Below are 15,936 nucleotides of genomic sequence, written 5' to 3' on the forward strand. Positions count from 1 at the left end.
CGGTGGTGTAAAACAATACCCACAGATGAAGGGGAATTCACCACACTGATGATTAACCTCATTTCTGCTTTCACTTTGCCTCTCACTGTTCTTTCTTCCTGTTTTCCTTATCAACTTTATTTTTTGAGGCTTTTTTTTTATCTTGTTCTATTTTTGCATTTTTATGAGATACCACAAATCCTTTTTGGAACTGGAAGGAGTATGAATAAACATATATGTAACGAATCTAGGAAAAAGCTAACCACAGGTTATTTCTGAGAGGTGAGATTATAAGTGGTTTTAATTGTCTTATAGAGGGTCTTCTGCATTTTCAAGTACTGTCTTTTTACAATGGGCATGAATTCTTTTTCTAATCAGATAAAGTAGTTTTTAAACTAAATGCAGAAGAAAATATTTGTGGTAGGACTGATTGACTTTTCCAACAGAAAAATATATGTGGCAGAGAAAGAAGACCAGGAAGGATTATAACACCAAGGTTAAGCATTCAGATCCCCGTCATGGGACTTAGTTTTGATTTTCTTTTCACCCTCTGTGTCTATGAAAATATGGGAGGGACAGTGTAAACATAGTGGTTTGCTTGAAACATTTTTAAAAAGAAATTCTTTTTTTCTCAATTTATTTTCTTCTGTATAAAATGGTAGGCCACAAGAGAGCAACATTCTTACTTTAATAGTTCGCTATAATCCACACTCTATTGCACATTGGGAAATAAGGATAAAAAATCGAATTCTACAATATGTAATATTTTTACTCTGCAAGACAAAAAATCAAGGCCACATACAAGCAAAAAGGGAATAATTTATTTGAATCCATCTTTCCCTGAACAAAAATAAAAATAAGACTTTAATAAGTCATTTCCTTAAGTGTTTACAAGTCTTTTCAAAAACACCATTGGTGACTGACAACAAGGAGAAGGCACAGTCTGCTTGTTGTGAGAACCATCCTTATTATTTTGTGGTACAAATAACAAGAAAAATTTGGGGGAATAAAATTAAAAAAAAAAGAACTTAGCAATCTTAACAGTAATGGGAATTTAATAAAACAAAGCCTGCTGAAAAATGTACAAATATAGTTTCCACACTTGTAGGTGCGATAGGATAGTGTTAATGTTGTTGGAAGTGAAAGTATAGATTAGAATTAATTGGGCTTTTAAGAGAAATTTGATATAAAAAGAGCGATTGAAAAGGCACATTCTTTTCTCTCTCGCAGTCAGCACAATAGACTGTCCACTGAGGAATATTTCCCATGACGTTGCTCTGTAGCACAACACATTATATGTATGCTGGAAAACTTGCAGTCCAGTTTGTATAATGCCTCTACTCTGCATTTAAAAGAAGTAACGAATAAGAGGTACTGGGCTTGATTTCTTCACTGATTCCAGATGAATATGCATTTTCACTGTTTTTCCTCAAAATGTTCCATCATTATTTCACTCCAATGTACTGCTTTGCCCATGAACACTCACCTGGAAAAGAGAGATACGAGATAGGTAAACTGTTCTATAGATTTTCAGGCCTACAGGTAGAAGAAACATATTATTTTATTCCTTTCCATGGCTGCAAATAATGAATGTTTTGAGGTAGTTCAAGAAAATTACATTTATCAACCAATAAATATAAAGAGTAAGCAAATGTTAAATTCTGTAGATAATTTCCTTTTGAAACTATAGGCTTACTTCCTTGAATGTCTTACATTAACACTCAGCTTTGGGTTTAAAACAAATCATGCCAAGCATATTTAAGGAGGTCAACAGACAGCATTTAAATAAATGCAGTCATAAGTTCAATAAACAAGTAATTGGGCTGAGTACTAGAACATGAACACAGACCAGTTTACTGGTTTGTTAAACACCAGTCCAATTAGGTAATAGACACATGTAGTTAAGGAAATAACACTGTTAGAATAGTCTGAGAGTCAAAAAATGAAGTTGTTTGGCTGTCTTTTCTACCTCAGAAGCAACTGTCAAATAAAGATAAAAGAAAGCTGTAAGTTAGGATTCTTTGACCAAAACCAGAACGTTCACTTCGTGAATGGAGGATGGGAGAGATTCACTAACCACCTGTAATACTGCATTATTCATGAAATTAATCTTTGAATTTATTTGGACCTAGAGAATAAAACCATAGGTAATCAGGAGAGAAAAATGGTATCTGCATCTATAGGCAGTATTTATTTTATTGAGTAGTTTTTATTTTACCAGGTATCACCAGTCTTTAGTTAAAACAAGCAAACAGGAGCCCACTAAACTAAGAAATCCTTAAAGACCGAGTCTTGGTTAACCTCTCTTCCTAGCACATAGTAAATGTCCTGGAAATATTTGTGGATTGATGATAAAGAAAATAAATGCAAAACAGTTTCTGATAAAAAAAAAAGAAAACATTCTACTTATTTGTTTTTAAAATTTAGAATAGGAAATGGAAATCCTTATTCAAAGAAAATAACACTTTTAAAAATGTTATCTCTCCCATTTGGATGAGTTGGAAGACAGGACGAAAATTTTAAAAAAGGATATTAGAGAGAAGGGAGACAGTGTCACAGAGAAAGAGAGGAAAAGTGAAGGGCAGACTCAGAAGAGGAAGAACTCGAAGGATGATGATAGGGAAGAGAGAGTGAGCCACTGAAAGACAAAGACACACACAGAGAAACAAAAAAAGAGTCAGAAGACAGGGAAGAAGGAGGTGAGAAGAGAGAAGCCATGCATGGGAGCTGGGATGTCACTCAGTTTGGGACTAGGATCCTGAGTGGGTGTCCTGGAGTCCTGCCTTTTGAAGGAGTATGTCCTCGGTAGAAGTTGTGAATAGTCCTTTATAGGCTTGAAGATGGGCACTTCTGCTTTATTTCAACCTTCAAATTTTATTTTTGAAATACTCTTTTATATTTTCAAGAAATTCTAAAGATTTTGTTAATGTCCAAAAGTTTTAGTTTAGAAGGTGATTTTTTTTTTTTTTTAGAGAATTGGTTTTTTGACATGTAAAAACAAACCAATCACTTTATTTTTTGTTCTGAAAGTGTAGCTGCCATATTCACAATTTCAACTCAGATTTATTTCATTCTTGGGAAACTTAAAAGATAAACCTCAAGTTTTTATTTGATTTTACTGTATTCTAGAGGGAAAAAATAGATATTTAGAACAAAGGATATATTTTAAAAAATGAACTTAAATAGGATAATATTTTAGTGGGATTAAATCTCAGAAAGCAGACATACATATCGTGAAAATTCTTTCTGTACCTTATATTTAACAAAGAGAAATATCCCCTAATTTCCTATTCTAGAAAGAAAAGAGTTGGTTAAGTATCATTTTAGAGAGATTTTATTTTTATACTGTCATGGAATAACACCCCACTCCCGGGTTCTACTAAATTAATAATATAATGCTTTAAACCAATTTTCTTCTTTATTCAAACCAGTAGTTCCTAGCTCCTTCAGGGTCTAGGTAAATTTTCTCTGAAGGGGTCCTCTGAAGTGTCTTGCCACTTATTTAGCCCTTAAATGACTGCATAGTCTCCCCAGGATTGGTCTCCTCCTCATAAGATGATTTCCCATGCATTTGTTCACTCCTAGATGTTAATTCTGCTGTTTACCGAGAGGTGTGCATGAATTGTTTTGCTGGAACTGTTTCTTTTGCCAGAGGGGAAGTTCTTGCAAGTGGTTATTGATGTTCTTTTCAAAGTCAATAAATGACAAATAAAGAAATGATGTAAGATGATTTGTGGCAGTTATGCCTGCAGGTAACTACAGCCCACAAAAAAAGAGAAGTTCATTTTGTTATTTCAGAAGACTTTAGACTTAGTTTCTCCATGGCAGGAAGGGAGAGAGACTCTTTAAGTGGTAGCCTTGAGCTTAACTGGATAAGTAGTTTCTTGGCTTTGGCCTCAACACAGGCTTTGTCCTCTCTGGGTGAGAGGTCAGTCCTCACTGTGGTTCTACTCACTTGGGAATAGACTGTTGTGAATTGTAAGAGGTTGGGTATTTGATGCTGCTTGTTCTGGGGACCTTCTGGAAGCTTTTTTTTTTTTTTTCTGGTCCTATTTTTAGTGACAGATCATCATGGCTCTAAAACTACTACAGCCACTGGAAAATCATTAAGATAACCAAGATGGCTTGAGAGCTTCCACACCTAGACATGCAGTCTTTGAGGGGATACTCAAAGATTGAGGGGGAGAAATGTACACAACAGCTGACTCTAGAACTCTGTACCTAGCCCACCGGCCCACGTGCGTGGTCCCAGAAAATATTTGTGTGTTTGCCTGTTTTATTCCTCAAATTTATTTTCAGGTTGAGAAGTGTGTTTAGATATACAGAAACTGTAATTTCCTGTTTTAATATATTTCTCCTGAGCTTTTCAATAAATTCCGGGGAAAGCAGAGGCTGAACACCTAGCCCCTCCATAGCACCACCAGATGCAAATTCATACTTACTCTGGATAGTCTTGCTGTTGCGCAGGGATGTGCTGAATAACTTCGTAAATTGTACTGTGCAAACCTTGCCCTGATATACCATCGGAGGCTGGAACAGACCTACTCGGCCCCTACAAAATGTGGCACATTAATAGAAATTAGTACAAGACCAGTAAGTAGTATTTCCACTATCTTGCATAGTGGAAAACAACTGGCAGTAGTGATAATTAGAGAATTAGAATTGTTTATTGTCCCTAGAATGTTCATTTCCTTCTTGTTACAGTTTCCTGCACTGAAAGGTCAGAAGGGGAAGAGCTTGACAAAGCTATCACTTTTTTTCTTCAATTAAGAGGAAAGCTGGCAGTACTGTAAAGGTAATGTAATAGAAAGAAAAACAGTGAAAGAGGAGATATCAGGACAGCTTAGAAATCAGAGCATATATTATTATCTTTTAAATTACATTTCAATTATTATAAATACTATTTGCCAATTATGTGCATGAGGGGGCTTAAAAGGAAGACTGTATCACATTGCAAATGAGTAAAAACAGTACCAAGAAATATAGAATACACAAACGGACATACTTGGGTTTGAAAGTAGTAATGGGCTGTAAAGTCTAAAGACTTGGATGAATGTGGAAAGAATGGTAGTGTATTTATGTTTGGTAAAAACAAGCATGTACTTTATTGAAACTGGCATTTGTGTTTTAATTCCTATTCCTTATATTTTATAATTTCCTTCTGCCTGTAAACACTTCCTTCCAGTTATTCAGCAAAAGTCTAGTTCTCCTTCCCACTCCAAATGCTTCCTATTTTCATCATGTTTCTGCCCATTTCATATTTATGTAGCTCTGCCTAGGGACTCTGCCCTTTGTAAGTCTGAAGAGTTCTCTATCTCATACAATTTGATGTTATATTGGAACATCCTATCTTTATGTTTTTCTGGAAACCACCTGTTTCCATTCCATTTGCTGAAGCTCTTACGGGCAGCCCTAGTATGCAGTCTGTCCTATAACTTTTGTGTGAGATTTTGGTTTATAGTTTGTACTGGAGATCTACTCTTGATTTTCTTTGGTATGGAGGTGCTATGGTAAAAGCAGTCTATAGATATTCACTAACTTACTCACCTAAGCTAATATTAGAGCTGTTAAATAATAAACTTGTTCATTTAATGCAATTGTCTTCTGTCTGACTCCTGAAAGAGGTACTAAATGGACAGTGAAATGTACAAGAGGTACAGAGAGAAGTATTCCATTTGTACAGGTACCACAACAAGCCAAGGGATTATTTCAGTTTTTAAAAACTCAAAAAGTTAGTAATTTATATCTCTTCTTAACTTTACTTTTGAGATCTTGTTTTATTATTTTCCTTTTCTTCTCAAGGCCATTGCATTTGGTTGCTAATCTTCCTACATAACTGCCACTCTGGCTTCTTCTCAGGTAGATTATCCTCATGAATTCATCTTCTTCCTCCTCCTTTGGTTGCTGGTTTTGATTTCTCACTTCTTCCTCAAAGCACCTGGCATTGCCAATTAGGAACCTCGGCAGATTTCTCGGGAGTTTTCAGCTTTGAAGGTGAGCGTGGTTCCAATTTAAGTTAATCTGTTTATAAAGCACCCATTTCACTGCTTCAAGTTCTTGAGGACTGCAGCATTTTGAATCAATAGAAGTCCTCCCAATAAAACCTCAAAACTGAGTATTGATTAATCCCAAGGCTAAATTTAAAGTTGCTTACATAAATCTCACTCCTGTCCAAGGAATTCCTAGGAATAAAAAGTGTGCATTATTTTAAATAAGGAAACTCCTTACTTCAAAAATTCAATTATAAGTCTTCTTAGCTCTTCAGCTTCTTGGTCTTGCATTTGAAGCCATACCTTAGAGCAGGGCTTTCTGCGATGGTGAGAAGCCATTTGAAATAATTGATCCACCAAATTTTTATTTTTGTCTTTTTGATTGTGGAAGTGAAGGGTGAGCTAATTCTCCCTAAGACTGACTAGACTGCAAAGACTTTGCAGGGCAGTCTTCCCTTCATCTGTGACAATGTGGGTGCTGGTGCTACTGACTCACCCTTAGGGAGGATGAAATCCCAATCAATCTCTCTGTTACTCACCTGGCACTTCTGAAATAAAGTCTGTGGCCAGGAAACTTACTGGATGAACCTTTCACATTGATAGAATGCTCTGAACAAGTGGAGTAACCATTCCCTAATGGCAAATAGTTCTTTTTAAAAACGGAAGTGAGGATGCCCAGAATCAGGTAATCCATTTATGGCCTCTTCCTTAAGTAGACCATCATAGGGAAATAAGGAAAGTAGGGGAGAAATTGGTCCTAAAGAGATCTATTGTTAATGAGCTGATTAGCTCAGGAAAACTTCCTGCATGTCTGTTAAACAATATTGATTGCTTTAAAAGACCTTTTAATTTTTTTTGGCAGACTGAAAAAATGGCTTCAACTGTATAAAAGTTCCCTCCCCCTCCAGCTCATGCACTTTTAGGATACTAATAAAGATGTATACCTGCATACTTTAGGTCTATGTGGTAACTTCTTTCTGAAGAGCACCAGGTACCTTCAAGAATATGATCAATTGTCTTTGCAATGTCTTCAAAAGATATGAGGGGGGAATTAAGGGGGAACTGAGGAACAGAGAGAGTTCAGTAAAGTGATGTGCTACAGTCACCAAAGTGATGCAGTATGATTTAAACCAGGGTCTCCTGATCCTCTATTCAATTTTCTTGACCTTCAACCTAGTTAGTTCTATCTTCACTGAGCTTACCAGGTAAAGAATGTTTATTAATCAGCATAACTTCCTTATTTGTGTTAGCTTTACTCATACAGGCTGAGAAAGATGTTTTAGCTCCCCAGATCCGGCAATGTCATTCATTATAGAGTAAGTCAACACTGCTTAGTGGGTAATGCAGCCATTCGACCACACTGCCCAAGTGCTTAAATGAATGCTGCTTACACCTCTGGTGAAGCAGAATTCTACTTCTTGGTTAATCAGCTACTAGGAAAAACCAACCCTGGGAACACCAGAAGCATCTGGAAAAGCAACAAATTCATATATTCCAAAGTCATCCAGAGCGTCTTCATGGCCTGAAATGGAAAACAAATACTATTTACAAGCCAAATGTCTTGATTTGCTATTGTTGTTTTTAAAAACATTTGCAAAACTTATCTTTATTGTCTGCTTTAAGTGGTATGTGTACAAAACCAATTTCACATTTCCTAATCCCCTATAGTAATATTGCCATTGAAAAGTGTTAGAAATCACTCCTTCTGAACCTGAGAATTGAAACAAAATTAGAACAGTTATTCTTAAAGCCTGATGTGGGAACAGTCTCATATATTCAAATACACACATGTGGGCAGGGTTGTCCTTTGCAACCTGCAGTTACTGGAGACTCATGGACACTGAGGCTTCAGCCTGGAGGTCACAGCAGCCCTTGATCCACTCATATTTCCTGCACCCTGCTAGATCTAACAGATACCACCAGAACTAACAAGAATAAATAACTGTAGCTTCCCATACATACAAAATATAATACAATATAATCTGTAAAATGACAGGGGTGGAGGTGGTTGGGAGGAACCAAATGGTCTCTGCGGCCCTTCCCAGCTCTGACATTCTATCATCTGCAACTGAGGGAGGGCTCGGTAAGAGGGAGAAAAGAGGAATTTATTAATCATCAGGTGTCATATTAGGAACTCCACATACATAATTTTATTTAATTCTTATAGCAACTCTAGGAAGTTTTCATACCTATTATATAGGTGAGGAAGTTGAGGTCAAGGAAAATAATTAATTTTCCCAAGGTGACATAGGGGGAAAGTGGCATATATGGAACTGAAACCTGGCTCCCTGTAACTCCAAGGCCTAAGCAAATATCCATTGTTAACTTATAACGACGCAGTTCAGAGTCAATGGTGATGGCAATGAGGGTCACACTGAGAACAAAGAAGTAGCACTGGCCCCTGTCAAATCTTCATTTCCTCTTCTCTCTGGGATGAAACTGCCAGCATTTTATCTACTTTAGGAATTAATGAAGTGAAAGAACACTTTGACATTTTCAAAATAATAATAATACTAGGATCAATGGACTAGGATTCAGTAGAACTCAGTGACTGTGGCAAGTGACTTCATCTCTCTGACCTTAGTTCTCTTGCCTGTAAAAGGGAATTAAGAGTGCCTTCCAGGCTTGTCTTACAGACTTGTGTCATTTACATAAAACCAATACAAGGGAAAGCACTTTGTAAAGTTAAGGCACTATTTAAAGGTAAGGATTGCTAGTATTGAATTAATATAGCTTATATTAATTCTATTACATTAACAGTATATTATATATAATAACTAATATCAGCAATATTAATTAATGTACATTAACATTGATAATAGCCCTTTTCAGCCTGGACATTACCTGAAAATGTTTGTGTTTTCCTGTATTCTGGTTCTGGCCTGAAAGGATAAATAGGTATTTCTATCATGGATAATAATGGAGGAAAAAGCATTCAAGGAAAGAATTATTTTCATAGAAACATATGCATTACCTGCCTTCTAGCTTCTGTTTTATAACTAAAACCGAGAGAGAGAAAAAGAAACAAAGTAAGGTACTTTTCAATACATATATAAAACTTAAAAAATTTTTTTTCTAATTTTAACTTACCTTTGTAGGGTTGATATTTTTTCCATAGGAAGAGAAGACCCATGGATATAATAAAAAATAGAGATATCCCAGTTATAATTGCTAAAGGGGACAATGATTTCCCTTTTTGTGCAAGCTTTTCCAGTCCTACATAAAAAGACAAATATATTTTTAGTAATAAATTAGTATATAATTTGAATTCTTTAAGATTTATCTTAAGTGAGACACAATTGCAAATATATATATGCATGTATATACACATAGAGAGAGAGAGAGAGACCAAATGGAAGGACTGCACTTATTTTAGAACATACACTAAACTCCCTAGGGATATTTGTGATTGGAAATGTGTGAACTGCCCAGGATAATACTGATATGTTGTACTAGTTGTAGCAAATAGCTCATGTCATACTTCTTAATTGTGTTTGCCACCTTAACTTAGATCTGTTTCATCTCATTGTCTCTACATCCCCAGATGCTAGGTTGTTTTCTCTCTCTCCTTTCATCTCACTCTTTTAGCATAATCCAAGTATGCGAATTTTCTAGGGAGGTGGTGTGTGATTAAAGTTGCTAGAGGGAAGGTGTTTATTTCAAATATACTTTATTGATTTTTGACCAATAAAGAAATGTCAATTCCTAAAATAGGAAACGTATGATTTTCAATAAAACTGAGTCCCATGTTGTGATTATAATTCATTTTGTTTTATATGTTATTCCCTTTGTTAATATCACCATATAAAATATGGTGCAAATAGTTAACATCTACTTAGTGCTTACAATACGTTAGGCTCTGTTCTGACTGGCCGCACCGCGCTCAGCCAGTGAGTGCACCAATCATCCCTATATAGGATCCGAACCCGCAGCGGGAGCGCTACTGCACTCCCAGCGCCGCACCCTCCCGAGTGTGCCACAGACTCGGCCCATTAGGCTCTGTTCTAAGGGCGCATGAGACATATTAACTCCTTGAATCTTCACAACAGTCTTATTAGGGAGATATTATTTTCTCATCCTTTCTTGCAGATGAGGAATCTGAGGCTTGCCCAAGGTCACTCATGTTACAAGTGGTGAAGTCCAGCTGTGACCCTTGGTTCTTAACACTTTATGCTGCTTCCCTTTAATGCTATTTTAACACAATTTATTAACCACGGCTATGATAGTACAGCTCCAGACTCTAACATGTTTAGTCATACAGTTAATCTATACAGTAGGAAGGAGTTGGCCTCCAACAAATTCGAGTAACAGATGTCTTCCATATTATCATGTGAATCAGGTATCCATGTGGAAACGAATCATGGCAGGTTGCCTGTCTCTGTCAAGATGAATGTGGAGTGGAAGTCCTGTGATGCCACTTGCACTCCACAGTGGTGGTGAACAGCCTGGAGAACCTGGGTGTGGTGAAGAGCACGGTGGCCACTCAGCTGCACAATAAACACCCAGCCTGCACGCTGTCCTCCTCCACATAAATCCTCTGCTGAGGTCTCCAGCAGCTAACATAAGCAGGAAGCCAGAATCTTTTCTTTTTCTCAGTATGGACCTACATATACTCTCTTGGCTTTTCCACCTAGAATACTTTCATTTTTTAATCTTTGAAGAATCTTTTCATAATGAAGTATAGATCACATATGCCAAACTCTAATAAGTAAGTCATAGAAATTATGCTATCTTTTCTAATTTTCTCATACAACGCTGTTCCCCTTACGTTCTCAGGAGTTAAACAAGGTTGTTTTTCATTATCAAAAATCTTTACCATCTCTGATGGGAAGTTTATACATTTCTAATATTTATTTAGGGAATTGAGTTCTTAAAGTATTCTTCTATGGAATTATAATAGCTGTGTGGTGTGACATTTATTGTCTTTAAACAGATTTTAAACTCTTTTAAACTTGGATGGAAGAAATAAATGCAAGGTAGTTGAAAATGAACTAGAATAATAATTTACTGGTTTTAAATCTAGACTAGAACATGACAATTTAGTAGACCAGATTTTTTCCTCCTTTTCTCTTTGTCATTAAGTTGTAGAATAATTCATATTCTCCCACTGTTAGTTGACTTTTTAATTTTTCACTGCTTTAGCACTTGGGTGATCTCTTAGTGAAGTCTTAATCAGCCTTTTTTTGAATATTGTTCTCCTGCTTCACAGGTTTGTTCTCTCTAAAGAGTTGTGCAATTTTGAGCGAGCCACTTGACTCTTAGGGTTTTGATTTTCACACTAATAAAATGAGGAGGTGAGAGTGATTGGCCTTTGTGTTCTCTTCTTGCTCTGATTATGTCAATAGGACAGTGTATCTAGTGGCATGCTAATAACTCAGTCTCAAAAAAAATTGCCTGGACATATATACATGCATAAGTTATAAATTTTACTGATATAAAGGATGTAAAGCACATAACTTGCAAATAACAATGTAATATGCAATACCCTTTATTGTTAATTTCATACAGCTAATCAATTCTTACAGAGTGCTTTTGTTGATTTTGCTGAGCTCTTGTATCTATAGTCAACCTATGGGTGAAACTCAATCATGTTTTGACAAAATTAGTCTTTAAGCAAATGCTTGATTACTATCCAATTCAGCAAAGAAATTGCTTACATCACTGATGAACAAGTGTAGTTTCAACATGAATGTTGGCTGATATTTAATAAGATTAAAATGAATCAATAATGACATACTTGGAACTTCATTCATAAGTGACGTGAACGACTTTTTTGCTGAACTGAATAGTAGTTTTTGAATACCGGAAGAATATTTTCTCAATTTTGGTATTATAAGGTTGCATTCCAACCAACTGAGCTAACTGGCCAGCACCCTTATTTTCTCAATTTTTTTGGTGTCTTATATATAATGTAATGTCTACAGACACAACATACTTTGAAGTATAATTTGCATTATTATTTTCTCCACCATTTTCTTAAGTTTAGACAAACTAATTATAGAGCAACATTCTCTGAGTTTTGAAAAGTAGTATTTTCAGTATCAATTAAAAAACATTTTTTTGCTTTTTTTTTTTCTGTGTTTTTGGGGGGTGGCTGGCTGGTACAGGGATTGACCCTTGGTGTTATCGGCACCAAGTTCTGACCAACTGAGCTAACCAGCCAGCCCTAAACATATTTTCTGATTTTCACTGAAATTTCTTATTTGACCTATAGGTTATTTAGAAGGGTGTTACTTTTGTTAAGCTTGGGAGTTTTCTAGTTTTCTTCCTGTTATTGATTTTTAGTTTAACACCATTCTTGTTAGAGGGCAATCCTTTGAAATTTGTTTTTTTTTTTTTTCAATGTCCACACGAATGGTCATATGAAAAGAGGGTGTGTTCTGCAGTTGTTGAATGTAGTATACTGTTTCAATTAGGTCCAATTGTTTTCCTCTATTTCTGCTAAGTTTTTTGTCTGTTTGTTTCATCAGTTACTGAGAGGGATATTTTAAAATCTCCCACTTTGTGGATTTTTCCATTTTCATTTGTCAATTTTTGCTACTTACTAGGTGTACTTTGAAGCTATGCCATTAGGTGCATACACATTTAGAATTTTTATATCTTTCTGCTGGATAGACCACTTTACCCTTATGAAATGTCCACTTTTTATGTGAAGTAATGCTTCTTATCTTAAATAATTTAATCTAATTTTTATATAAGTTATCTGATATTAGTATAGCTACACTAGCTTTCTTCTGGCTGTTTGTATGGTTTATTTGTTCATACTTCTATTTTCAACCTCTCAGCATCCTTATATATGAGATGTGTTTTTTGTAAGAAGCAAATCGTATTTTTTTAATCCAGTTTGACAATATTTGCCTTATAGTTGGACTATTTAGTCCATCGACACTTAATGTAATTACTAATATATTTCTGTTTAGATCTATAATCTTATTTTTTCCATATTTCCTACCTTTTTATTTCTCTTTCTCTCCTTTGTTGTTTTAATTTGGATTAATCAGGATTTTATTTTATTCCTCTTTTCTTCTCTATTTGCTTGTTAGTTACACATTTTTATTTGTCTCTTAGACTTTAGAGATTTAAAACATTTTTTGACTAAAATTAATACTTTTACTACTTACTGCTTCCATCCACTTCTGCAATGCAAGAATAAATTCCATATTAAAGACAGGAAATCTAAGACTCCAGGACTCAAATTTGAATTTAATAACATCTGACTACAATTCTATGTTCTTTCTACCACTTCTGCCTGACCATTATACAAGAAACAGAAATCCTTCCCCCAAATTAAGCCCAAATCTACTTGGTTCTACCAATTTGAGCTACAACAAATAAATCAAATACTTCCTCTATATAATGCCATCTCAATTGTTTGATGAAACTCCCACATCTCCCCTAAGGATTCTCTTCTTCAGATTCAACATCCCCAGATCATTTTGTTACTCTTTATAGGTCTGGTTTTCAGATTCTCTACCATCCTAGAGGTGCAATTTTGGAAGCTCAACAAAAGTTATATGGTTTCACTCCTAAAATATAAATTCAGAAGGACCCATACTTTGTTTTGGTTGTCAATAAGGCAAAGGCAAATAGAGTGCTTTCTCAGATACCAGTAGTGATAAAAAAAAAAAAAAGAAGAAAAACTGGTAAGAAGTAAATAATTAAACTTGATAATAATTAATAAAGAAGAAAAAATTGATCAGAATACCAAATAATAGAATGGCAAGATTTAAGATATATTACATGATTTGGGCATCACTTTTAGCAAGTGAATTCTCTATTTCGTCATTTTGGATCTGAAATTAAAATAAAAACTAGCTAAGAAAAATTTCAGATAATGCACAATTAAATATATGAACATTATGTGTATATAAAAACAAATGTGCATTTGTTTCCTATTTACTTGGTATAGATGAGTCTTATCAGTAATAATGAAAATAATTAAAAAATTACGACACCATTTATAGGTACAGATAAAGAAATAGTCTCAGAGAAACTAAAATATTTGCCACAGTAAGCCCTAGAATTCAGATTGGAACATAGCTTTTTTTTCTGACTGCAGGTTCAATTTTTTCCCCACTAATCTGTGGTCAAAGAATGGTTTTTGCAATTGGCAGGTAGGCACCTATACATCAATTTTTCCTCTAACCTTTTCTAGAACCAGATTTCATGTGCTTCAGCTCTTCACTTCTTGACAGCCAGACTGCCTTCACCAAAATTCAATAATTCACAACCCCTCAAAAAAGAATTCAATGCTAATGTATTCTGTTCAAGTTCTTGCAATGTGCTTTACTGAGTAAAACTACAAAAAAATTTTAGTATAGTCTCAGCTGTTTTTTTCCTCTTAAACCTGAAACTGTGCTAATAATTATTATTTCAGAGCACTTATTCTAATGGTGAAGTTTCAGTCTGGCATACATTTGCTCTTTGCCAGATACTTCCATGATGCTGAAGTCTGGTAGTAGGCTTAATATATAGTGATGGGATGTCTTACACTAGATGCATCTCCTCTCCTATCCTTCATTTTTAACTGTCTCTTTTGAAAGGTATTTACTAAAATGACCTAATTTGCACATTGTCTCCTACAGAGGACCCCGTCCTTCCCTTCCCCATTACTTCCTTATTTCTTCAGACTCCTTCCTTACTGCCCTCTTGACTATTCCGTTTGGCCTCTGCTCTGCAACATCAGAGAAAAACCCTGTAGTGTTTAGCTCCTGCCAGCCCCAAAACTAATGAGGAATAAGGATAGTCCTTTCTCAGAACAAATGATCTTTCCCGTTAGGCCCCCTTCTCCTCCCAAGCGTCTTGGCTCTCTGCTTTCAACACTACTACTCTATCCCAGAACACAAAATACCTGCTAGGTCCAGGATTGCAAATGTGTTCCCTTTCACAAAATAAAAAGTGTCAAACATGTCAAGGATCAAATCAAGGGGTACAGTTTCTGTGGTCTCAGCCCTAGGAAAGAGAGTTTTGGAGAGATGAACTAACAGAACCCCAACCTGAAAATAAGACAACAGGGAAATTCTGACTTTATTGCCAGAGGATGTAAAGGGATCCCTAATGCAATTCTGGACACTTGCAGGAGCTCTCTTCTTTCTCCTTTCATAGAGTTTACACTATTCTTCAGCACATAGCATGCCATCCTCCCCATTATTTAAACATAATTGACTCATTTACCAAAGCCCTACTGCAAATCCTATTTGCCCCCTCCTTAGGCAAACAAATAAAATGGAATAGCATGGTAAGTGCAAATATGGGCAAGAGGTGTGGTTTCCATGGTATCACAACCCTGCTGTTGGAGAGACTGCTCTCAAAACAGGACAGCCATATGCTACTAGTCAGTGTGTCTATTTCTAGATCAGAATGAAGTTCTGAGATGTCTCCTATCCAATCTGTTCCCTGATTACGGCAGCTGATTCGAGTCCCTATGGAGATGAAGGCGCTGTATTGCAGGGTGTACTATCACTCCAATCCACCATGGTTCCACTGGACATGCAGTTTTTCTGTGTACATGCACATGGCAATGTCACCTAAGGTCTAAGGGTATGGATGTCAGGGCTTTAGTTCTGTCTCAGTCATTATTTCCAGAAGCCCAAAGTGAAATACATCTCTTAGAGAACTTGACTTGAGAAATTTCTAGGTAGATAGAAGAAATTAGTAAATTCATTTTCCTGCCTTGGATCTTTTTCTTAGTGAAAGATATGGAATATAAATAGATATAAAAATGGTAGATTTCTCAGGATTACATAAAAATTCATAACATTTCTATTATGGTTAATCTCAAACTATGGACGCATGGTACTAGGGAACTCTATATATTTGAATGCTTTCATTAAATGTGAACATCTGAATTCTGATTAGATCATTATATTTCCATAAACATTTTGTTTTATATATATATATTGCATATCACAATAGCAATTTAGGCTTAGTTAAAATGTTAAAGTAGGGACATCTGCATTCAAGGAAG

General features: G+C 35.6%; 1 protein-coding gene across 3 annotated transcripts in view; it reads right to left on the minus strand.

Moving 5' to 3' along the window:
* Positions 1-778: 778 nt before the first annotated feature.
* The window catches only part of HEPACAM2 (HEPACAM family member 2), a 33,395-nt gene continuing 18,237 nt past the window's right edge, over positions 779-15,936 (minus strand). The window contains exons 4-9 of one of the 3 annotated variants that reach the window (XM_008572348.1): positions 9,060-9,185; positions 8,944-8,968; positions 8,814-8,851; positions 7,418-7,491; positions 4,422-4,531; positions 779-1,465 (exon numbers count right to left, since the gene is read on the minus strand). In XM_008572348.1, coding sequence (XP_008570570.1) covers positions 1,462-1,465; positions 4,422-4,531; positions 7,418-7,491; positions 8,814-8,851; positions 8,944-8,968; positions 9,060-9,185 — 377 coding nt within the window. In that variant the 3' untranslated portion in view covers positions 779-1,461. Of the gene's footprint in view, positions 1,466-4,417; positions 4,532-7,417; positions 7,492-8,813; positions 8,852-8,943; positions 8,969-9,059; positions 9,186-15,936 lie in introns of those variants that run through there. The other 2 variants (XM_008572366.1, XM_008572358.1) reach the window with 2 other exon arrangements.

Source organism: Galeopterus variegatus, unplaced genomic scaffold (assembly GCF_000696425.1).
Source record: "Galeopterus variegatus unplaced genomic scaffold, G_variegatus-3.0.2 Scaffold46, whole genome shotgun sequence".
Taxonomy (NCBI): domain Eukaryota; kingdom Metazoa; phylum Chordata; class Mammalia; order Dermoptera; family Cynocephalidae; genus Galeopterus; species Galeopterus variegatus.